The sequence below is a fragment of the Sminthopsis crassicaudata genome, chromosome 1, assembly GCF_048593235.1.
Source record: "Sminthopsis crassicaudata isolate SCR6 chromosome 1, ASM4859323v1, whole genome shotgun sequence".
Taxonomy (NCBI): domain Eukaryota; kingdom Metazoa; phylum Chordata; class Mammalia; order Dasyuromorphia; family Dasyuridae; genus Sminthopsis; species Sminthopsis crassicaudata.
This window is the reverse complement of record NC_133617.1, coordinates 53,482,275-53,506,694: the sequence shown is the minus strand read 5'-3', so window position 1 is coordinate 53,506,694 and position 24,420 is coordinate 53,482,275. Positions and strand designations below refer to the sequence as shown.

The following is a 24,420-nucleotide window of genomic DNA, read 5'->3' as shown; positions in this document are numbered from 1 at the left end:
AGTAGAGAATCACTCTTGGCCCACTCCTTGGGCCAAGAAAAGCCCAAATGAAGTCACAAAGAGCTGAACAACAAGTAATAGGGAATCACAATAGTTAAAATTTTGACTTTCCCATCTTTTTTTTTGCTGAGGCTGGGGTTAAGTGACTTGCCCAGAGTCACACAGGTAGTAAGTGTTGTGTCTGAGACCAGATTTGAACTCAGGTCCTCCTGAATTCAGGGTTGGTGCTCTATCCATTATACTACTTAGCTGCCCCCTGACTTTTCCATCTATAAAAAATTGTGTGCCAACCATTTGTCCTTGGGTTAAGGGGTCTAAGACTTCCAACTTACCCCAATGGTGTGGGTACCTCCCACTCAACTCCAGCAATAGGGTCCCTTTTGGCTCTTTCTCATTCTGCAGAGTGTAGCAGCGATGGAAAAGGAAGCAGAGAGTGCAAAAAATCATGCAATTTAATTATAGACCATCTAGAATAATTAACTCAGCTGCAAGAGCTCTACTACACAGGACATCCTCCTCCAAGTGACCTGCTGGACAGAATGAGCAGATGTTCAGTGAGAAAAACTCACTTGTGTCAGTCTTAATGTTCTCATCTTAACTGAAACCAGGAGATGGAAGAGACTTGCAGTTAAATGGAAGAGAGGCTCAGGTTCTATTTTAAGAGCCTAGTGGAGGAGCTGGAGGAGTTGATTTTTATCATTTGTCCCAAGGCACTACGACGCATCATTACAGTGCTAATAATAAGTATTTGAAAAGGACCATGATGAAAATGGTGGCAGTTCATACTCCAACAACTGTTTGCCAAGGATGAAGAGAAAGAGAAAATCTTCGAAGATCTCAAGTGGTACGGTGAAATCTATGGGGGTGGGGGGAAGGAGGGAAGGGCAATGATGTGACCCAATAGGAGAAAGCTGGGTTCAAATTCAGGCCCAGACACTTAGTAGCTGTGTGACCCTGACCAAGTCACTTAACCCTGATTTGCCGCCCCCTTCCAAAGAATAAAGTATACCTTCCCCCCCCCCTTTTTTTTTAAAGACAGGGATGGCTAAGAGAAAATGTTGGAAAATTTTAACCAGGACAGAGACTTCCTGGAGACTGGCAGAAATGTCATGGCTATTTAGTAGAATCCCAGCATTTTCAGACCAGCTGGTGGGCCAGTGAATAGAGTGCTGGGCTTAAAGTTAGGAAGACTGAGTTTAAATCCAATTTCAGACAATTACTAGAAGTGTGACTCTGGGCAAGTCATTTAACCTTATTTGCCTCAGTTTACTGATTTGTAAAATGAGCTGGAAAAAGAAATGCCAATTTCTGCTCCAGTATCTCTGTCAAGAAAACCGTGTATGGGATCAGGTAGGGTCAGCCATGTGTGTGATACATTAAAAAGAGCATGAGACATTAAGCACCAAATAACATCACAAAAAACCAAAAAAAATATAGTTTAACACATAGGAAATAAGGCATTACTTAAAGGAGTCAATCCTGAACAATCAGAACACTGATTTGTTAGGATAAATATAAAAATCAATGTAAAGATAAAATAATTTTTAAAAAGATATGTAGAAGATAATTCCAACTAACTTAAAATCTTGATGACAAAAATTGGGAAATTGAAGTTGGAAAAGGGAAATGACACTAATTATATACTACTACTTATCTCCTGGCAGACAAGGAATAGATTTAACATGAAGAATAAAATACATATTTTTGGACATGGCCAGTGGGGGACTGTTTTGATGGACTTTGCATACTTGTTATAAGTTTTATTTTCTTTTTAAAAAAACTATTCAATGGAAGAAGGAAAGTAGTAGAATGGAAAGCAAACAAATAGTGTGTCAAAATAAGTAAATGCTTTTAAAAAGATATAGAGCACATAGTATCCTTCTGTATTTGTGGACTATAAAAATACATTTGATTTTATAGAACAAAATGCAGTCTTTAGGATTCCCCAACAAATATCTCCTTTGCATATGTCAAAATTCTGTAAGAGTCCTTGAAGAAGAACCTTTTCCAATGACCTTTTCATTGTTAATAGCAAGCAATCAAAGGAGGCTTAAACTTGTCACAGATATTTATCACATCATAGAGGAGATCCAGCACAAAGTCCAAAGTAAGAAGGGATTTCCTATAAATCAGGGGCTCAACCTTGTGTGTCCTGGCCCTTGTGGGCAGTCTGTCTCATGGACTGCTTTTCAGAATAAGGCTGCTCTCTGCTGTCTATCTACCCAGGTTACTTACACCTTCGGAATCCAATACTTAACGTGCAACAAGAAAATGGGATTTACACACATGTATTGTATCTAGACTATACTGTAACACATGTAAAATGTATGGGATTGCCTGTCATCGGGGGGAGGGAGGGGAAAATTTGGGAAAATGAATACAAGGGATAATGTTATAAAAAAATAAAAGAATAAAAATAAACAGAATAAGGCTGCTCTCTGTATTTTTAATCGAAGGAGATGCTAAATTTCAGTTTTGAGAATGAAGACGTCATTCTTTCTCCCCATCCAGGTTCATGGACTCCCTGAAGTCTATCCATGGACCCCTCAAGGACCAGATCAAACACAGTGTGGTTCACGAAGCTCCCCAGTGCAACCCCAAAGGGAACTGGGAAACATTTAATAAAATAAATGAAACCTAAAACTCCGTCACGCCGCAGCCCGAGGTTATTGTCCAGGCCCCCTGCTCTTGGTGACTGTGCTCCACAGCGACCCATACTGTCCGGGGTGCTTTTTGGCAAAGATGTTGGAGGGATTTGCCATTTCCTTTTCTTAATTAAGGCAAGCGGCTTGAGTGACTCGCCCAGGTTCGCACAGCTGGTAAGAGTCTGAGGTCACGTGAGAACTCGGTTCTTCCCGCCTTTGGGCCCAGGGCTCAATCCCCGGAGCCGCCTCTTTGCTCTCCATAGACTCATGTGTACCGTGGCGGTCGCTACTCCTGTGAGTGGGAGACGGGGTGCTGACTGTATCAAGTCCTGGACCAGTGCACTCTCCCGGAGAGCCAGAGCCTGACAGTTGGATCTTCTCCGCGGAGAGAACCAGTGGATGGAGAAGCCGCCCGAGGCTTAAAGCTTCTCACAGAGTGCATACATGATAGCTTAAACCCTAAGGCCTCCCTCCCTCCCGGATGTCACGCTGGCGAAGCAGGCGAGGATGGGTCCGGATCCGCTTCGGGACAACTAGGACCCCGCGCGTCAGGGCCCGGTTCCTCTCACTGCCGCAGCGGCAGGGACGCGCCCCGCCCCCAGAGTTCTCTCCGGGAGGCTGGAGGAGGCATTTCCTAATCCCCCGCCCGGCTCTGCATTTCCTAGTTAATTTCCCTTCCTAAAGGTGTCAATTTCAACTTCCTACTTTCCCCGTAGGGGGCGGGAATCTGGGTGTCCCGGTCTCCCCGGACGCCCTTCACAACCTTTCCGGCGTGGGCGCGAAGATTTTCGTCCACCTTCGTCCTTGCTGCCCCCCCCCATCTCTAGTCCGCTTTCGAGGGGCGCTCTGCCCTCCCCTCCGGCTTTCCCGACTTCCCCCAAGCTCGCGTTCGAGCTTCCCCTTCGGCAGGAGATGAGAATAGTAAAGATGAGTGTGCGAGTGCTTCACTGCAGCGGACGGCGGACCGCCCGGCGGTCCCGTAACAGCTGCAGGGCTCCCCCGTTTTAGAACGCAGGCTCCTGGAAGACGGGGCGGGAAGGAAGAAAAGTCCAGAGAAAAAAAGGGGGAGAAATAAAGAATGGAAAAGAAAGAGGGAAGGAGAGGAAGCTGGGGGAGGGGCCAGGAGACGAGGGGAGAAGGAAAGGGAGGAAGGAAGGCAGGAGGGGGAGGGGAGTCAGAAGGAAAGAACAGGAGGAAAAAAAAGATGACATTAGGGGAGAGATAGGAAGCGGGAGGGGGAGATAGGAAGGGGGAGCGAGGCAGGAGGAGGGGGGAGATAGGAAGGGGGAGGGGGAGATAGGAAGGGGGAGCGAGGCAGGAGGAGGGGGGAGATAGGAAGGGGGAGGGGGAGATAGGAAGGGGGAGCGAGGCAGGAGGAGGGGGAAGATAGGAAGGGGGAGGGGGACAGGAGGGAGGAGATAGGAAGGGGGAGGGGGACAGGAGGCGGGGGGAGATGGGGAGGAGAGGGAAGGAGGTCTGGAGGGCCTAGAGTAAGGAGGTCAGGAGGTCAGGAGAGGAGAAAAGCAAGGAGGAGAGAGAAGGGAGGGGGAGGGGAAGAGGGCAGGAAGGCAGGGAGAGGAGGGAAATAAGGAAGAGAGAGACAGGCGTGGGGAGGGGGTTGGGCAGGAGGGCCGGGGAAAGGAGGGAGCGAGGTGGAGAGAGAAGGAGGGGGTGGGGAAGGAGGGCAGGAGGGCCGGGGCGGGGGGAAGGGAGGAGGGAAGCGAGTTGGAGAGAGGAGGGAGGGGGAGGGGAAGCGGAGGGTTCGGGCGGCGCTCGGCGGCCATGTTGGGCACCCGCCGCGGGGCCGGGCCGCCTGGGCGCGTGTGAGTGGCCGACGAGCGGCCCCGCCAGCCCTCCGCCCCGGCCGGCTGGCCTCCCTCCCCGGGCCGCCCCGCTCCGCCGCCTCCCTCGGGCGGGAGGCCCCGAGCCCGCCCTCGCCGCTGCCGGGCCGGGTCCGGGCGGCCTCCTGGGGCCGCGACAGGTGAGTGAGCACGGCGGGGCCGCTCGAGGGGGCGCCCGCCCGCGCCCCGTGCCAAGGCCGCAGCCATCCATTTACTCGTCCGCCCAAGCTCAGGTCGGGACGCGCCGCCGAACCGGGGCGCGCTGTGGACGGGCGAAACTTGGGCTAGGCCGCGCATCCCCGGCCTCGCCTTACCCGCAGGCCGCGCCGCTGGGCTCGGAGCTGCCCGTGACCGGATCCCGCCCCTCCGCCGAAGAACGCACTTCCCATTGGTCGGCGGGTCGGCGAGGCGGGCGGGATTGGTGGCTGGGCCTCGGAGGCGGGCGGGATGGACGCAGAGGCAAACCCAAAGTTTCTGGCGAGCTGAGTTTCGGATGCAACCCTTTAGGCCAGCCTAAATGATAGACTGAGGCTCAGAAAAGGGGCTTGCCCAAGGTAAACGAGAGAGCCAGCATTCGAATCCAGGCCTTTTGAGAGACAGTGTAGTGCTCTGTCTGCTCCTGCCTGGTGCTGCTGCACCCCCGTGCATTCCTTCTTAGGGCATTTGTTAAGCACCTTCTGTATACAGAGCTTTGCGCTAGCTTGCTTGACAAAGTTTGTGTAACAGGACTGCTTCCCGTCAGTCTCACAGTCTGATAGTAAAAGAAGACCCATCTACAGATAATTACAGGGTACAGTGCCGGGGGGAGGGGTGGGAGGAGAACGGCCGGTAGCTAGGAATGCCGGGTCTGAGGTCAAGCCTGGCCTCAGACATTTATGGGCTGTGTGATCCTGGGCACGTCACCTCACCCTGTCGGCCTCAGTTTCCTCCTCTGTAAAGTGAGCGGAAGAAGGAAATGCTCACCAGGGTCACCAAGAAAACCCCAAATAGGAGCAAGAAGAGTCGGACTGAGCAACAATATGAGCTTTTAAAATAATGAGAGTAATTAAATTATTAATTATTTTGAAACCTTTTTAATAACATAAGAATATTGGCGGTAGGTGGCATGATTTCCCAGGCCCTAGGAGGCCCTGCTGCTGGTCCAAAGCCTTTGCATGGTGTAATGATTCTCCCAGGCTTCCCGCCAGGGAGCGATAGTGATTCTCTGGTTTGTTGTCAGGTGCTCCGGGCTGACAGATCCCTTGTTCTCTGGAGCTTGCCTTTGTGACCCCTCAAATGGGGTCTGGGATGGCTAATCCCTGAGGGCTCCTCCAGCCCCGGGCTAGACATGGAAGTTGCTTTGGGAGGTCCCACCCGCCCCGCTCTCCTAGTGCAGCTGTGTCCTGCCACTTTTTCTCACTTTTCGCCCCTCTCAGAGAGGCCGCATTGAGTCGTGGAGTCAGGTCTCCCACCGCCTCGGGCCTCTCCTCTGACGGAGACGGGACCCCAGGCAAGTTCCTTCCCGTTCCCCAGGCTGCCCGATGGAGGGCGTTGTGTGTAGGGGAAGTTAGACCAGTGACCCTGCAGGAGGGAACCAGAAATCTTTATCACACCGGACTGTTCTTAGGCTTTTGTCAGTCGTCACTAAACGCACTGAGCCGCTACGGGGCCCAACCATGTGCCAGGCCTGGGAGGGAGTCGGAGGTCCCCATTTGCCTTTGCTTTCAGTAGGAAAGGGAAGGAAGGAAGCGTCGATTGAGTGCCTACTATGCGGTGAGGTAAATAATTATGATCTCCATTTTACAGATGAGGAAACTTAGGTGAGCGCTCAGGTGCTCAGACAGCCGATTACTAGAGAAGGCAAGATTTGAATCCAGGTTTCTTCAGCTTCCCCTGAAGCTCTTCAAGCTCTAGCAGAGGTCAGCCCAGCAGGTGCCCTTTGCCAAGGGTCAGACAGAGGGACGGGAACTGGAGCTTTTAGTCAGGGGGGATTTGGGCGGCTGGCATCCCCTCAGGAGCCTTGAGGCAAAGGTGGTAAGAGGGGCCGTTGTGAGGGACGGGGGGAGGGGGACGCGCAGCCTGGCTGGAGCACCGGCTTGACCAAGAGCAGAGGGAGATTGAGAAGAGAAAGGGGAGCTCAACAGGCCCATGATGGCGGAGGCAGCCCTAGGGTTGGAGGCAGAAGCCCTTGGCTCAGGTCCTGGATCTTCCCCTTAGGATCTTGGGTAAATATTTGCCCTTTCTGAGTCTCACTGTGACCAGACAAGCTCGTTCTTGTAACTCTCCATTAGGTTGTGTCTACAGCCTTCGATCTTAATCCGAGACATTGAGACTTAAGTCCGTGGCCACAGTGATCTAACCCTTTGGAGCTGGCCGTTTCCTTCGTTTTACAGGCAGGGAAACTGAGAAACGTGCCAGAGGGTGAGTGGGCGCCTCGGCCCGGACCAGGCCTTCCAGGGGCCAATCTCGTGGCTTTCCGGAGGCCATCAGAGCTGGTGTTATGCGACTGGGGAGAGAGTGAGAATGGGTCAGAAGGCTCTTGTAAAGGTGCAGGTGCCCGGGGATCCCCTGGGGAGCGCTCTCCCAGGCCCTGGCTCGGCCTGAGCCGTCCGGGAGGTTCCGGCGAGTCTCGGGACGGTGAGTGCCCCACGGTGGCAGGCCCGGCGTTTGTAGGCCAGACTCTGGCAGAGCTCGGGAGTGAAGAGCGAGGGGAGCAGGTCGGGGCTGCTGGGCTGCGGCAGGCTCGGAGGTGCACGGACTAGCCGTCACAGAGCGGCGTCGCGTAAATCCCAGCTGCCTCCCCGGGAGGCTCCGGCTTGGGAACGGGCTTCCTCTCGGCAATCTTAGGTCCTGAGGAAACCACCGCCACAGGAGACTTTGTGTCAGAAAGTAACGTTACCAGGCAGTCTGGGTCAAGTTTCAGTGACGGCAACTGAACCGGCTCCGAGGAGCTTAAAAAAGACTGCAAAGAGCCCTGGCTTTGTGTGGGAATCCCGGCTCTGCTGCCCGTGGCCCCAGTTACAGTTAGTGCACAATGAGGGGGCCATCCCCTCCCAGGGCCTCATTGACCCACAGACACCAGAAAAGTGAGGGCAGTGACCGAGAACTGATGGTGAAAGGCCCTCCCTCCGCCGCTCCCTGCAGGGTTTCTCTGAGGGTCGCACTCTAGAAAGATCTGGATTTGTAGTCTCAGTGTTAGTTACTAAGCTCTGTGAGCATCGGGAATCACCTTCTGTCCTCCCTTTTCCTCACCTACAAAACGGGGCCTTTTCTTCCTCTCGGGAGCGCTCTGAGAAACATGCTCTGTCAATGGAATGATAAACTGTAAAAAAACCTAAAAATATATAACAGAAACTCAGTGTCGCATATAACCTTCCCTTTTTATTCTTTGTACATTACATTGTTCATCTTTGTCGATTAAGTTCTTAATAAAAAAGAAATTGTGAAAAAAGTTTTTAAACTATAAAGCGTTTTCAAAGTGCACGATAGTCTCCTTCTGCACTCATCCCTCATCTCGGTGAGAGGACTCAACCTGCCTTGTTGTCTGATGCCAGGAGCTGAGCTCAGCGCAGCCATGGCCCAGGAGACCAACCAGACGCAGGTGCCCCTCCTCTGCACCACAGGCTGTGGCTTCTATGGAAACCCTCGAACCAACGGCATGTGCTCTGTCTGCTACAAGGATTTCCTCCAGCGGCAACAGAATAGTGGGCGACTAAGTCCCCCAGGTAAGGAGGCCCGGGAGGGAAGGCGGACGCGTCACTCTCCTTGTTCATCCCCAACAACGGGTGATAAGCAAGCTGCGGGACCACCTGGATTGGAAGGGTCAGGGAGATGTGCCTAAATATCTGAGGAAAAAAGATCAGGGGGTCCTAGTGGAAGGCCCTCTCAGTAGGAGCCAGTGTGACGGGGCAGCCCTGCCATCCCCGGGCACAAAACTCATTTGCTTCCCTGGTGAAAATGACTGGGTGTCATGGGATGGTAGCACAGACTGAGGCCGGGCAGGCGTTCTAGCAGCAGTAGAGAGGCAGGAGGAGCCTAAGTGAGCAGACTGCAGCTGGTCCCCTGCAGGGACCTGTGTGAGAGAGGGCGGGAAAAGTACAGGAGCCGAGGCCAGGAGAGGGGCAGGGCCGGATCCCTGAGGACCTCGGTGCTGAGAAGGGACCAGTGCCCAGGGGTCATAGAGTAGGGGCAGCGATGCTGCCCGCCGTCCCCCACCTTTGGGGTGAAGGATGTGGCTGCGAGGGCTGGAGGGCCAGGAGCAGGCCTGTGGAAGGAGCTGGGCCTGCTTAGCTGGGGGCGAGAGTGATTGGGGCAGGGGGATGGAAGGGGGAGGGTGCTGCAGGAATCTTCAGCTATTTGGATGGCTTCAGAGCTCTAATCAGAGTAGCTGGCGTTTATATCACATGCACACTGGCTGCTTTGTAGCCATTCTTTTGGGGTCCACAACAGCTTTAGAGAAGTGACAAGCATTATTCCCATTTTACAGATGAAGAAGCCGAGACCTAAAACAATCCAAGGTCTTGCTCATGGTTACACAGCTTTTAAGGTTCAGAGGAATTTGAGATCAGCCTCCCCCCCCCCCCAGCCCCCATCCTGCCCACTGCACTAAGCCGCTTTACAAAAGAAGGATGACACTTATTGTGTTTCGCCCTAGAAGACAGACCTGGGAGAAGAGGCAGATTTTGGCTCAATGTAAGGAAAACTTATGTAATAATAGCCATTCTGGAGGGACATGGACTGATGGACAGTGCGGACAGTGGATGTTGTCCACAGGTTATATGCTTCTGAGGTGTCTCCTATCCCCAGGCACTTTTCTTTCCCCATGTTAAGAGGCATTTCTCCTGCACCTGAAGGTTTACAAGTCCTCTCAGTACAACAGCCCATTCTACATATGAGAAAACTGAGACTTGGGAAGAGGAAGTGAGCTGCCCAGATGAGGAGACAAATGGACTTTGCGTGTGGCAGCCTTTCCATGGAAAGGCCTGGGCCTGAGAGGGGTCTCATCCAATCGCCTTCTCCCTGCCTTTCGCCATACCTGCTGCAGAGTACTTTCATTGCCACAACAACTCCCCAGACAGGGGCTATGGCCTAGTAAGAAAGACCCTTGCTTTGGGACTCAAAGGCCCAGAAGTCTCAGCTTCCCCCCAACTAGGAGGCACTGCAAAGGCCCCTCGGGCCCTCATTTGTGAGAAGGAGGTGATTGTCAGACTCCGGGGATCCTGGTTTGGAAGGCTGGAGGTGTTAGCAGCTGCCTCTGGTTCTCGGATAATTACTCCCTGGACTCTGACGCACATTAGGAGAGTCAGAGAGATCTGGGCCGCCCTACATGTGGAACGTGGGCAGACAAGCGATTGAAGTGGGGGAGAAGCTTGGCGTGGAGACCCGGCTCTGCGCTGGGCTGGTTCAGAGAGGGGAGTACTGTTAGCGGCTCCCAGATGTAACACAGGGCGATTGTGAGCCGGGTGGTGACCGCCAGGGCTGGTGGAGACTGGCACAGTCTGCCCTTCTGCCCCTGGGTCCTGCCGCCTTCCTCTATAGCAGTTTGTGCTTTTGAGGGAAGAAGAGAAAAAGGAATCGCTCTGTCAATAGCACAGCCCTGAGCCCTCCAGTCGTGTCCATTTAGCAGAAGAGCCTAGGAGGGGAGCCTGGGAGAGGGATTGGAGTCCGTGGGATCAAGTTTGTCACAATGGCTATACTTGACGTTCTTAACTTATGACAGAAAAGGTGCTTTGTAAACACTAAGAGGCCAGTTAGGGCCACTTATCTTTATAGGAGAGCGGTAAAAAGCAGTGCTGGCCATGTGGACCAGTCGGAGAAGCCTGGAATTGGGACATGTGGGGCTAATCCCAGCCGAGACAATGTTTCTGAGTCACTAGCTGCCCCAGAGAAACCTTGGGCATGCCGTTTGCTCTCTTAACTTCCTCAACTGGAAAATGGGAATGTTTTCTTTCTGCCCTCAGAAGGTTGTGAAGCAGCTGCTTTGTAAACCCCAAAGATGGCTGGTCTTCCGAAATAGCCCACAGTGCTGTGGGCAGTGGTATGGCATGAAGTGGGCTCCCTTTCTGGGCACTAAGGGGCAGTGGAAATTCTGCACGGGTTGAAAAGCGCCTCTTTTCTCAGTAATGGAGGAAACTGGAAACACATCTTGGTACGGAGACAGTGGCAGGCAGTAGTGAAGTCCTGCAGCTGGCCCAGAAGTCTTACCGGCTGCTACAAAGGAAAGAGCTTCCCATTGTTTCTGGGGAGAAGTGTGTACCAGGCGCCAGCTGGTCATCTGAAGCTCAGGCAGCCGCCAGGGACTGGAAAGTGTGTCTTAGAATCAAGAACCTCGGGGACTCGTGTACAAAACAAGACGGCTAGACTAGGGGAGGGCTCCAAATCGCAGGAATGTGAGCCCGGGGGAGCCCCTGGTCAAAGGGTGTGTAGTGGTCAGCCCTGCCACGGGACAGGAAGCTCAGCAGGAGGCACCTGCAGGCTCTCGGTGCCCCCCGCAGGTTCTTCCCCTCTGCAGACCCCACTTTGTCCCCCCATAAGATGAGGGCGTTGGACTAGATAGTAGCAGAGTCCCTTCCACTCTAAATTGTACGATCTGACCCAGGCTTCTCTTGGGCAACAGAGCCCCCGCCAAGGTACACCTGGTGCGTGGGCTGTGTTTCTGTTCCCAGATCTCCATCCTCCAGCTTGCTTTGTCCCCTTACTCTCCACCTGCCCCTGGCTCCATCTCTGTCCATCCAGCCCCCTCAGGGCGGCTGCAGTGAGAGACAGAACTGATTGCCTTGAACCTCTCCACTGACGTGGGTGGGTGTGAGGAGCGAGGAGCGCAGGCCATACAAGGGCGTGTCCCTGAGGGCTGGGCCACTCAGGAGAACCCCGAACCAGAGTCCCCGGAGAGTTCTGTCCTGGGTCTCTAATGGAAATCATCAAGCAATAGGAACTGAGTAAAGTCCTACTGTGTGCCAGGCACTGGGATACAGCTAGAAATTCTGTGGAGGAAGGAACAGGCCCCAAATTCAGGGAGGCGCGAGGAAGGGTGTGGAGCCGGGCTATCCCGGCTGGCAGCTGATGCCCAGGACAGTGAAGGCCACGCGTGCTTCGGCTGCCATCCAGGCTCTTCCCAAACCACCTCTGTGGCGGGACATCCCCTTCCTCTGGCAGTGAGCTTTCCGCTCTGAGTGCTTCTGGCTGCCCCGAGGCTCTGGGCAGGGGAAGGGACTTGCCTAAAAGTTTGTTGAGTGAGTTTTTCATGGCTTCTCCTGACCCTCCCAGCAGAGCCCCTGTGTCTGCTCTGGGCCCACACATGATTCTTCTCTGATTGTCGTCGCAGTTTTCCAACTTGGCTGGAAGCTCCTAGAAGGCAGGGATCAAGGCTGATATTCTTGCAGTTTCCAATACAGTGCTGGGCCCTGGAAGGGCTGGTGGGGCCTTTGAGTCCCCAGGGCTGAAAAGTAGTGGAACTGGTTCAAACTTGGAAGCTGACTGACCCTCCAGGGCCTGACTGTTTTATCCACAGTAGCCAGCAGCCCCAGTCCTGCTGTCCTGGAGACTTTCCCTGCAGCATGTGCGGAGGAGGCGGACCCTACACCTGAGGATGGCCTAGCCAGGTGAGCAGAGTCTCCCTGGGTCTCCCCTCCCTGTGTTTCCCTTGGCCCTGGGTCCCCACCACCCGCCTTTCCCAGTGACAAGGCACCATTATCCTCCACCACCACCTTCCATGACACTACAAGGTGAACTTGCTCCTTGTCTCTCCTATCTGCTCTGCAATGTGCGCGCTCCTGGCGGGTCTCCAGATCGAGCTCTCAGACTCCCGTGACCCACCAGATGACGGCCATGAGCATATCGAAGGAAGACGCCCACAGCCAGGCAGACGAGGCCATCTCCACGGCTCCCTCCTCAGGTAAGGAGGGAGAGGGCTGGAGAGCAGCCGTGCAGCGGCTTGTTCTGCCCCTGGGAAAATGACCCTACTTTGTCCCATTACTAGCACGCTGCCTATGCCAGTGTGATTTCCACAGAGCCTCATTGGCTGATGAGATGATGGGGAATCTGTAACCAAAGGCTTACTCGGAGGGGTCATGGCAGATGGCAGGGCCTTCAGCCTCCAGGTCATCTCTCTTCTCTAAGAACCCGACACATAGTGAGGGACTTGGGATGAATGGCCATGTCGTGGCGGGGGTCTTCAGTGAGTTGAAGGGCTATTGTTCAGAAGAGGGATTAGGGTTTTGTCTGACCCCAGAGGGGGTCAGAGGTGCAAAAAAGGGCAGTTCAGGCTTGATGTTGGAGTAAACCATCAGCACTGCCCAAAGTGGGACGGGCTCTCCAGACAGAAGCTGAAGGCTGTGGGGATTCCTTTTGGATCTGGATCGAACCAGATGACCACAGGGTAGGATCCCTTCTCATTGACACATCCCACGATGACTCTGTGGGGCTTGTTGAGTTTGACCAAAGGCCCTTGCAAAACTTCCAGGACAAAATAAAGTACTCTGTGGTCTTCATCCTCTGCTTTACAGCCTGAGATAGGAGAAAGTTTACCTGGTCTGCCTTAAGAAAGAATGAATTAGCCATCATTAACAGTCACTAAGTGTCTCCCAGCCCCTCAGGCTGCCCACCCAGAGCAGTCACTTCAGGACTGGAGGTGCAGGAGCAGAGGGCTCACGTTGGAGGTTTTATCAGGGCCCCACTTCTTCCCCTTTCTGGGGGCACAGAGACTGAAAGACAGCACTTGCTGAGTCCCTTCCATAGGAGCATCTGTGGTCTAGATGGTTCAGGGCCTTGTGTATGGAAATGTGTCCCATTCCAAAGTGAATGCCCCAAATCATCAGACAGACTCTCAGGGATGTCTGGCTGTGGATTCTGGAATAAGTTTTGATACAATCAGCAAGAATAGGGGGCCTCTGTGTATAATGGCTGGCAGGTATTAGCACAGTTTTCCAAAATGCAAATTTGTATTTGCAAGAGCTGAACCCAGTTAGCAAATGATCCATTCCTGGGCCTGATTGCCCAGCTTTAAGGTCATTGGGTAGCAACTCATTTTTTCTGGTGAAACACAAGGCAGTGTAGAATTGTGGGAAGAATTGTGGACTCGGAGTCCAGAGATGTAGCAGAGTGGGCAGCAGAGGCTCCCCTGGGCCTCGGACATCTGTGTGGCCCTACCAGTGTGCCCTCACTGCTCCTCCCCGGGGTGAAATTCCAGCCTCTATCTGGATTGGATAGCCAAAGTGGCCCTTGTCTCCAGAGGGTCCCGTGCACAAATGACATACAAATGTGAATTTCTGAGGGAAGTTAGGTCTTAGGTTTTAGTTCTTTAAGGATCCATGATTTCATCAGCTGAAGGTCTCCTTTGACCAAGGCAGGGTGGCCATGTGATTGAATGGGAAGAATGCCAGATGTATTTAGGGGACAAAGGTTCAAATCCTGGATCTGTGCCTTATTGCTTGTAATCTGTGGGCAGGTCATTTACCTCTTTGGGTCTTAGTTTCTTTATAGGTAAAGTGAAAAAGTTGCATTAAATCAAATCAGCAGTGCTTCCAGCTCAAAATCTACCATCTAATAGTCCCTCTAACACCTTAATAGATGATCTTCATTAGTTCTGTACACTACTGCCCCTTAGTGCCTAAACTTCTGGAGACGAGCCATTCTGGACCACTCTGAGGGGCCATCCCCCAGCCTTACTTGTTTACAATCTTGTATTCCCCTGTAGTCTGTGACTACAGTCACAGTCAGTAGTCAGGTGCACTTTGGGGATTTGCACATAGTAAGCACTTAATAGACGCTTGTTAGGTTGACTTGATTGGAACAACGCATTGCTAGGCCCATGCCCAGAGCACCGATAGTTGGTAGAGCCTGACTGCACTTAGCTGCCCTGCCATGGAGAGCCCAAAGTCATTTCCTTGACGCAGTGAAGTGTTGGAGAAGACCCTGCGCTCTCCCCTGGTTGTGCCGTCATGGAGGCTCCTCACTTAGGGATGCCATTTCTCCCCTTTCTTCCATAATAACTCAGCAGGTTTGTCTGGGGATGGGTGACAGCCTGTGGGCTCTCCCCATCTCCTCCTGGGTTATGCTCCATGATGCATCTGTTCTCTTTGCTGCCCCTAACCTCAATGCTTTCCCCAGCCTGAGATGACTCTCATTCACAGGATCGTTGTGAGGATCAAGACAGAGATTTCACCTCTCATTATGATTACTTTAGCATTCTACAGTGTTATCACGTGGTATTTTCTAGCTTGATTCCTTTATCTTAATAAAGCATCAGGCTTTATTCTAAATTAAGGTCTTTAATCTGGGGTCCTTGAACCGTTAAGAACCCCCTCCTCTCCAGGAGTTCAGTTTTTTCTGAAATCAGAAAGATCTTGCTTTCCCCCAAAGCAGGAAGATTGCCCCCCGTCCCCCAAGCACATTCCCAAGCATGGGATAGAGTCTGGTTCAGGCAGGAATCCAGACGTGGCTGGCCGTGACCAACGGCTGGAGGGACATCTTAGGGAGACAGGGCCGGCCCGGGCTTGGGCTTGGAGTCACTCGAGGTGTGTCTTTTCTCCTCCAGGTTCTCTTCTTGAGACATCTCAGAGCTCCTCTGAGGAAGAGAAGTCATGCGAGAAACCCAAACCGAAAAAGAACCGCTGCTTTGCTTGTCGGAAGAAAGTGGGTCTGACAGGTAGGAGGCCCTGGGCAGGCAGAGTCCCTGCAAGGCCCAAAGTGGTGGAAGAGGGGGCGCTTTGGAGGTCAGAGCCTCTGCTTTAGGAATGAGGGGACGTGAGGCCGAGAGAGGGGAAGGGGCAGGTCTGAGGTCTCTGGCCAAGGGGAGGCCGGATTCGGACCCACCAGTGCCCCATGCTTCACAGTGCAGTGAAATGTCTCTGGAGGCCAAGCTGGCCCAGGGGGAGCAGCCCCGGCTTTTCCCGCGTGGGGCCGAAAGAGCCATTCTGCTTCTCGAGGCGGCCTCTGAGCTGAGAGAAGGGTGGCTGTCTGGTGACCTGCCTTAAGCAGCTGGCCCTGAGCTCGAGCCCTTTGGCCTGGAATGATGACTTAGCGTGGGTTCTTGAACCCTTCAAAGGAATTGTAGAATGTCTGTAGGAAATCACCATCTAGCCTTAAACTTCAGGAGTTTCAAGGACTGAGGGATTCCTCTCAGTGTTTGTGAGCCTTTGTGGGAACTGAGAACAGGTGTTCAGGGTCAGGGAGGGGCAAGCTGGTGCTCCGGAGCCCCAGGGCCAACCATCCCAAGAGCAGCAGGAACATCCTCCCCCCAGTACTTCAGAAATGGGTGTTTTGGACCTCGATTTAGGACTGAATTCCGATTCTTTCATGTTTTCTGTCCCTTTCCAGCTTTGTGTCATCTCTTTCCTTTTATCCAAAATATTGAGAAGTATTTATGGGCACAGTGAAGTACAGATTTCTGAGGTACTTTGGGCAGGCTTCCAGCAAAGACACAGAACTCTTAATGGCCCCCAGTTCTAATCCTCCCAGTTGTAATTTTGTCCAGTCTAACTCTCTAAACTTGGTGAAGTGTTAAATAGAAGTTGGTTTGTAGTCTAGTAACCTTTTCAGAAAAGGAAAATAAATTTGCTGGGCAGGATCTGTTTCTCATAAAACTCAATAATTTCTGCTGGTTTTTTTTTGTTTGTTTGTTTGTTTGGGTTTTTTCCCCCCCCCATATTCACTTTAGCATATCCTAGATGTTTTGAAGGATTTAAATTCACATTTACTAATGTAGAGTGTATAGACTCCACTATTCCCATTTTTCGAAACTTGGATACAAAACTTGTCTTTTTCCCACTCTCTAAGATCATTAATAGGGAATCAATCATGTCTTGAAGGTCTTTGAGCTCCAATTCTTTGTGGGCCAGTTTTAGTTTGCCCTTCCCAGGCCAAAGACCACTCTCCTTGGCCTGTCCCGCCTTTCCTCTTTAGTTCCTTTCTATTGTTTCTTCTACCCTGAGCACTGACCCAACCCCTTCTTTGTTCCCTCTTTCCCCATAGAGTAAAAAAAAACCTTTTGTTTTCTTTAGCTTTCCTCCCCAGTCTCCTTTTCTCTTGGGCCTTGTCACCTCTGACCTTGTGCAGGACCAGCACTCCCTCCTTCCCCGCTCTTGTTTCCTTCCTCCTCCTCATTGGGCCTCAGTGGCCCATGTTTCCCTCAGGCTTTAGGTGGCCCTCTTCTCTCCACCTCTCGGGAGCCATGGCTCATTGTGCCGTCACCAGGCTTCTCGGCCCTCCGTTCCAGAGCCCTCCGGAGGTCCCGGGTCCACAGTCGAGGGCACAATTCTGAACAAATCCCATCTTTGCTCTGCTTTTGGAGGGGAAATTTTCCACCAGGATTCCCGCTGTGAAATTATGAGTAAGGCAGGTCAGGAACCGACCAGCTGCTGTGCTGTTAGCCAAGAGGGAGCTCCAGGAGAAGGCTTCAGAGGGCGGACGGGAACATCCCAAGTAAAGATGCGCAAGAAGGGCTTTCCTTGCCCAGAGAGGAGAGTAATGAGAGACGGCTGTGTCAGGTTAAGGAGAACCTTGAATGCCGCGCAGAGTTGGAGGTGTCCTTGCAGAGCAGCGGGGGACTTATACACACTTTGCTGAGCAGAGAGCGTGACGAGACGCGTGCCGCAGAAAGTGGGTTGTAGCATCCTGGGAGGTGACCTGCTGACTGAGGCCGAGGAGCAGGGCTGAGGGTCTTCCCGAGCTGAGGGCCTCTCCGGGCTGGGAGCCTCTCCAGACTCAGGGCCTCTCCGGGCTCGGGGCCTCTCCAGACTCAGGGCCTCTCCGGGCTCGGGGCCTCTCCGGGCTGGGAGCCTCTCCGGGCTCGGGGCCTCTCCGGGCTGGGAGCCTCTCCGGGCTCGGGGCCTCTCCGGGCTCGGGGCCTCTCCGGGCTGGGGGCCTCTCCGGGCTGGGGGCCTCTCCAGGCTCGGGGCCTCTCCAGACTCGGGGCCTCTCCGGGCTGGGGGCCTCTCCGGGCTGGGGGCCTCTCCGGGCTGGGGGCCTCTCCGGGCTCGGGGCCTCTCCGGGCTCGGGGCCTCTCCGGGCTGAGGGCCTCTCCGGGCTCGGGGCCTCTCCGGGCTCTGGGCCTCTCCGGGCTAGGGGCCTCTCCGGGCTGGGGGCCTCTCCGGGCTCTGGGCCTCTCCGGGCTGGGGGCCTGTCCGGGCTCGGGGCCTCTCCGGGCTCGGGGCCTCTCCGGGCTCGGGGCCTCTCCGGGCTGGGAGCCTCTCCGGGCTGGGGGCCTCTCCGGGCTGGGGGCCTCTCCGGGCTGGGGGCCTCTCCGGGCTCGGGGCCTCTCCGGGCTCGGGGCCTCTCCGGGCTGAGGGCCTCTCCGGGCTTGGGGCCTCTCCGGGCTGGGGGCCTGTCTGGGCTCGGGGCCTCTCCGGGCTGGGGGCCTGTCTGGGCTCTGGGCCTCTCCGGGCTCGGGGCCTCTCCGGGCTGAGGGCCTCTCCAGGCTGGGGGCCTCTCCGGGCTGGGGGCCTCTCCGGGCTCTGGGCCTCTCCGGGCTCGGGGCCTCTCCGGGCTCTGGGCCTCTCCGGGCTCGGGGCCTCTCCGGGCTCTGGGCCTCTCCGGGCTGGGGGCCTGTCTGGGCTCGGGGCCTCTCCGGGCTGAGGGCCTCTCCAGGCTGGGGGCCTCTCCGGGCTGGGGGCCTCTCCGGGCTCTGGGCCTCTCCGGGCTCGGGGCCTCTCCGGGCTCTGGGCCTCTCCGGGCTCGGGGCCTCTCCGGGCTCGGGGCCTCTCCGGGCTCTGGGCCTCTCCGGGCTCGGGGCCTCTCCGGGCTCTGGGCCTCTCCGGGCTGGGGGCCTGTCTGGGCTCGGGGCCTCTCCGGGCCGGAGGCCGTGGGACGGCAGAAGAGGAGACCTGTTGGAGAGCGGTGGTAGAAAAGGGTCAGACTCCCTGCCGAAGGAGAAGAGCGGAGGCCATGGTGAGGCTTTATATATCGGGCCAGCCACCGTGACAAACACTGGGCGGCCCACCGCTGGAGGGGGAGACCACAGGCAAACCACCACAGCACTGGAGCTGAGGGGTAGAGGAGGCACTGGAAGGGGGGATGCAGGAAGCCTGGCCGGGGAAGGGTCAGAGAAGAGGAGGCAAGAATTCCAAAGACGGAGCTCCAGGCTGGAGAAATAGCAGCCCTGCTGACCGAGCCTGAAGTCAGCAGCAGCTGTACACCAGGCCCAGCCCCTGCCCCTTGTACTCTACGGGAGCCCTGGAGCCTGCAGCGTCCATTGTCTGAGCCCCGGCATCCTCCTGCTCTCCTCAGCCCCAGGAAGACGGAGCTTATCGGCGCTCCCAGGAGACCGAGGGGCAGCTCTACTCTGGAAGCTCCCGTGCTCGCCAGTGCTTCCCCATTCATTGCCAAGCACCTCAGTAACCCACTTCTGGCCCTGGATGCTCTCTCATTTTCTGCAGGTACAAGTGGCGTTGAATTCCCCTCTGCTCTGTGCTGAGCATGCTGAAATGTGGGGTGGACCCTACTCAGGGCCCCCTCCTCATCCCCGCCCCGGGGTCCAAGTCCCAGTTTCCACTGAACGCCCTTCAGGGCCTGGGCCTCCATCACCCACCCTCCGTGTGACCACAGGCCAGGCTCTCTGCAAGCCCCGCGATGGCTATGTTCCCTTCCTCATGAGGCCGCTAGGAGGAGAGTCCTCGATAACTTTAAATGAGGCTACTCGGGTCATTAAGAGGAAGAAGCCAAAGGGAGAGAGTTTGGTGTTGTAGAAAAAGGCCCGGGCTGGAGAGTCCAGACACCTGGCTTGAATTTCACCTCCATCACTAAACATGTGGCCTGGGTAGGTCACTTACTAGTTCTGTGCTTCAGTTTACTCCTCTGTACCAGGAATATTATAATTTGTCTGCCTCGTAGAAAGCCAAAATTCAGACCCCGGCAGATGTGAGCTGCTGTTCCTTAGAGCCATCGGGAGGGCAGAGGAGCCGGCCAGAAGCCCCCAGAGCAGGAAGCCAGGCCACAGCTCTCCATTGTTTGCTTGGAAGCCTCTTCCTCCTCCATCTCCCCCCTCCCCATGCCAGATCTTAAATAAATCATTTCACCGTCTGGGGTCCCCGTTTATGTGTAAATTAAAAGGCTTGGCCTAGAGAGCCTCCTGTGCTGTTTGCCCTGAGAGGCAGCGCAGTGCAGGGCAGTGCTTCGGTCAAGAGCCCCAAGCTCCACCTCTGGTGCTAATGGTCTCATCCCCCTTCCCTCGGGTTCAAGACCATCCCCTCCAAATTAAATGTGGCAGTCCTCCTCCACTCGCTGTCCCACAAGGTAGCTGGGAAACCTGGTCCTTTCTGGCTCTGAATCCTTCCTCGGCTACCTGGTGACAGACTGAGAGAGAGTCTGTAGGAACATCATCCACAGTGCTAGGCTCTATGGTGCCCTTGTCTGTGGGCCTGGAGGAGGTTTGAGGTGATGAGCCTGTGGGCATCTGGCAATATGGCAACGTACCCCGCTCTTCCCTTAGTTGGGGAAATAGGGCTCCATTGGAGTGGGGCGGGGGGTCTGCCCGGGGCCTCCAGCCCAGCCAGATCAGGTTCCTCAGAGGGAGGAGTCGGTCCCTCTCCCACAGGGCCCAAAGAAGGCACTAAATCTCGAATTGACATTGTCAGTTTGTCATTAGGAATTATCCAGCACATTCCCTTGCTTCAAACTTAGGAGCATTTTCAGCAGACACGGCTTGAGAAGCTGGAAAGAAGAAGCCAGTATCTCCTAGGGAACCTGTTCCACTGGGCTTGGTCAGGGACATCTCCTTTATGGCATGAATCAGCTGCCCTCTCTTGGCCCTGTGTTTATGGGATATTAGGTGCCCTCCATCCCCCCATAAAGTGGTGCTGCAGCCTTAAGCCCAACTTCATTGGTCACTGTGGGTCCAGCTCGTGTGCGGACAAGAGAGCGTATTTCCCTGATATTGGCCATTTGAATAGTGCTTTAAGGTTTGCAAAGTACTTGACAATGATCTCAACCCCACGGCAGTCCTGGGAGGTAAATATTATTATCCCCATTTTACAGCTGGGGAAATTGAGGTTAAGTGACTTAACTAGTCGGTGTCTGAGGATGGATTTGGGGTCTCCCCGACTCCAGGAAGCCCATCCTCTGGGCCTTCTGGGGTCTGGCCGGGATACTTATTACGGGACGCCTCCTGGTGTCTCTTCCCCTATGACGGCGCTGGGTTTCATGGGGTCTCGGGGCCTCCCCTCTGAATCCTCGGGTGATACTCTAGGCCTGAATCGGAGCAGACTGGCAGCTTGTCCCTCTCTTCCTCACCCAGGCTTTGACTGCCGCTGTGGAAATCTCTTTTGTGCCATGCACCGGTACTCAGAAAAGCACAGTTGTCCCTTTGACTACAAGGCCGAGGCCGCTGAGAAGATCCGCAAGGAGAACCCCATCATCGTGGCTGAGAAGATTCGGAAATTGTGAAGTGAGAAACGGGCCCGGCCCCTCCCCGTCCCCGGGCCAGCCCCAGCCCCTCCCTGGTCCTCTGGGGAATGAGCCTTCGGCCCCAGGGGTGGGGACAGCTTCAGTGCAGGGTCTCGAGGCTTCGCCCTCCCTTGTCAGCCATGGAGTGGCCCCTGGCCTGGCTCTGCTGGGAGAGGGCCCAGCCGGGGGAGGTGAGCTGCCACATCTCCCCTTCCCCGGGATGATCCAGGGCCTCGAGGAGAGAGTGGGAGCCCCGGCCTTCTCTGCCCGGCACTGAGGCCCCTTTCCTCTCTGTACAGGCATGGCATCCCTGAGGGGCACGGTCCTCCGTGCCATTTAAGAGGTCCCTGGCTCCTCCCCCCGAGCCGGGGGATCTGGCTGAATCCGCTCCGAAGCCACCTCGGGGGTTTGGGTGTTCCCCAAGATAAAGAACTCTGCAGCTCGAAAGCCCTTAGACTTGTTTGTGTCCTCTCCCTCCTGGCTCCAGGGGAGATAGGGGACCAGCTCCCCCATGTCTCAGCAGGAAGCCTTGCCTTCATTTCTCTGTCTCCTCCCTTTCCTTGCCCTTTCCCCAGCACCCCCAGCAAAGCGGGGTCCTACTGATCTTCCTGCGACCACAGGAGCCGTTTGTGGCCCAGCCGTCGGAGGGCCCTCTTCCTCCCCCGCTCCTGCCCCACATCCTTCTTCCCTCCCATGCACTCACCTTGCTCCCCCCGTTCTGCCTTACTGTGCGCTCCTGGCTCTCAGGCTTGCATCCTCTGCTCAACCAGCCCCCCTTCTCCCTCAAGGGGAAATCTCAGAGGAACCTCAGCTCTGTGTGAAGGCATTGCCCATAGCTACAGGCCAGCCCGGGGGACGGGCAGAAGCAGCGTGGGGCTCCGACCCCACCCTCCCCCCACTTTGCTCTTGTGGGCACCTTCTCCTTTGAGCCTGGGGGCCTCTGCCCCTGCCCAGGAAGGGCCGCAAACATGCCGAGCCTTGGCTCCCTGAGCCATTGGGTCCCCCCCGGCCACCTGTCCTCAGGCCATGGCATCTTGAGTGGATCTTTCGGGGGTGGGCCAGGGGGTGATTCTCCTTTGCCTCTTTCTTCCTGGGAGATCTTTGTGGGGCTGCAGCCCCAGCGGGCAGACAGCTGGGGTAGAGGCGAGGAGAGCCGCCCTTAGAGTTATGAAGGAGCAGGCCCTGCAGCCGGTTAGAGATAGCCCTGCTGCAGCCTGGGGAGTGACTGTCTGACTCCGTTGGAGTCCAGGACACCCAGCACCTTAAAAGGGCCTGAACCCCTCTGAGGGCCAGCAGGAGGCTCTGGCAGCCCAGCTGGACTTCCAATCTAGTCTCTGCCCCTTCCCCTCCCCAGGGAGCAGAGCCTCGGCTCAAGCTGGCCCTTGGGGCCCTTCCCAGAAGCCAGGGGGCAGAAGGAAGCTGCCATCTTCTCAGGACTCCACAACTGCTCTGGACTCTTAGTGAGTGCTGCTGACCTCCTTGCCACACTTCCTGCCTTCTCAAGCACATGCTCCCCTTTGCCTTGAGCCCATCAACATCTCCTCCAAGTTTTCTGTTTTAGCTTTTACGGACAGATCTTAAGTGCTGGACAAGAGCACCAGCGAGGGCCCATTCCCCCTCGGGACTGGACTTGGTCCCGCCCCACAGGTCTGCTGCCCCTCCACCTCTTGACCATGCAGACCCTCTGAAGCTCCAGGGCTAATGGGTGATTTGTGGCTTCTGGCCTGCCACCCCCTCCCTCCTGCTGAACCAGTTTGATCTTATTTTTCTTTTCCCTGTCCCCCAGCATTGAGCCCCGCCTATGTAAATATTAATATATTCCGTTTGTCTCATGGTGTGCTGTGTCTCACATCCAGCTTGGGCCCAGAGGGCAGAACCCGCTGCACTGGGGGGAGGCAGATTTAGTCTCTGTGTATGGAAGAACTTCCATAATAATTAGAGCTGTCCAAAAGTAGAACAAGAGCCTGGGGAAGTTACGAGTCTCCCATCACTAGAAATCATCAAGCAGCATTTGGATGATCGCCTGTCAGGGATGTTTTAGAGAGGAATGCAGCTCAGATACAGATTGGGCTCGGTAGCCTGGGGAGCCCTTTGCCAGCCTGCAGTTCAGTGCCCTGGGTCTTCCCACTGAGCTCCCTCTTTCTGAGGCTGGCAGGATGGCAGCAGGCATAGGAAGGGAATCAGCCCTCCCATCCATCAGGGCTAACAGCCACTCAGGCCCAGGAAGGGCCGTAGAGCTGCCCGCCCATTACAGATCTCAGCAGACCCATTCTACAGTCCTGTGCCTTAAGATTGGGCAGCCCCACTGGCTTTGAGCCCTCCCTCAGTCTTGTGTCATGACCCCTTGTTAATGAGGCATTTGAGCTCATTCCTTTCCAGCTCTGAGTCCTGTGATCTATCATTCGCCCAAAGATGATTAGGCAGAGGTTATCTAGAAGAAGTAGGATTCCATGCCCTATACAAGACCATATTCTTTTTTTCTCTTCCGCCTTCTCCCCCACCCTTGCCAAGCCAAAACCACCCATTTGGAGCTAAAATTCTAATTCTGAATTCCAGTTCTTCCAGGGACTAGGAAACCCCAGCGGGGGAGAGGCAGTGGGAACTCAAAGAATCTCATGTCCTTCCTCATCTATAAAATGAGAGTTGGTCTCCAGAGGGCTTTCTAACTGACCATTTGTGCTCTAAGTTCCCTCTCAGCTCTGAGAGCAAGCTATGTTCACTAGCATTTGGGAACCCAGAAGGGACTTTAGAGGGCATCTCATCCAAATCCTTCATTTTAAGATGAGGAGACAGTCTAGGAAGATAAGATAACTAAGGATCTTTCCAGCTATACCATTATGTTTTAAGGTTCCTTCTGGCTCAGTTTCTTTTGAGAGTTTCTGAATGACCATAGGACCCAGACCCCCCTAGACTTGTAGGAGCCGGGAGAGGAAGGAGGATTATTAGACATTCTCAACAATCCACCCCCTTGCTTTTCTTACTCTGCTCTCGTCCTTAAGATCTGCTTCTCTGGATCATTTCCCCAGTCTGCCAGGTACATACAAGCTATCTTTATCCCACACACCAAGAGACAGTTCACTTTTATTTCTTCTTTTAATAAAAAGTTTCTCAAGCTTGCATATACAAACAAATGGTGTTAGTTCTGCTTGGTTAAGTACTGAGTGATGTTTGGTGTAAACGTGGATGCAGTTTGAAGTTGATGGAAAAGAAAATGAGGTGAGCAAAAAGGTAGGAGGGAGTGTGGGGCCACCTTCCCTCTCCTGAGTTGGCTTCCAAACCCCTGGCTGTTGGGGGTAGAAAACAAAGAGGCTCTTCCTTCAAGACTCCGGGACACACAAAAAGATATCGGTACCAGGCAGATGTATTCCGTGCAGCCTCCTCTCCCAGCCCTCCAAAAGTGATTTGATGTTTCCGTCAAAGGCAAGAGTATTACAGAAAATAAATGCTGTCAGTTGAATTTGAAAGACATGAAGACCTACTTCGTGGAACACTCTCTGGGGGCAATGGGGGAAGAGCATGAGTGCTTGTCCTCCTGGGCAGCCCACTCTTCTAAGAGGCAGGAAGCAAGACACGATAAT

The 24,420-nt window shown here is 54.6% G+C and overlaps 1 protein-coding gene across 1 annotated transcript; it reads left to right on the top strand.

Annotated features, from left to right (window-relative positions):
• Nucleotides 1–6,616: 6,616 nt before the first annotated feature.
• On the top strand, nucleotides 6,617–23,973 carry LOC141545406 (uncharacterized). Its single transcript, XM_074272459.1, has 9 exons — nucleotides 6,617–6,662; nucleotides 6,863–7,102; nucleotides 8,020–8,190; nucleotides 11,976–12,066; nucleotides 12,253–12,359; nucleotides 15,000–15,110; nucleotides 18,689–18,837; nucleotides 20,694–20,843; nucleotides 22,197–23,973. Exons 1-9 carry the CDS (start codon nucleotides 6,617–6,619, stop codon nucleotides 22,314–22,316), a joined length of 1,185 nt encoding a protein of 394 aa, XP_074128560.1. The 3' UTR covers nucleotides 22,317–23,973.
• Nucleotides 23,974–24,420: the final 447 nt, after the last annotated feature.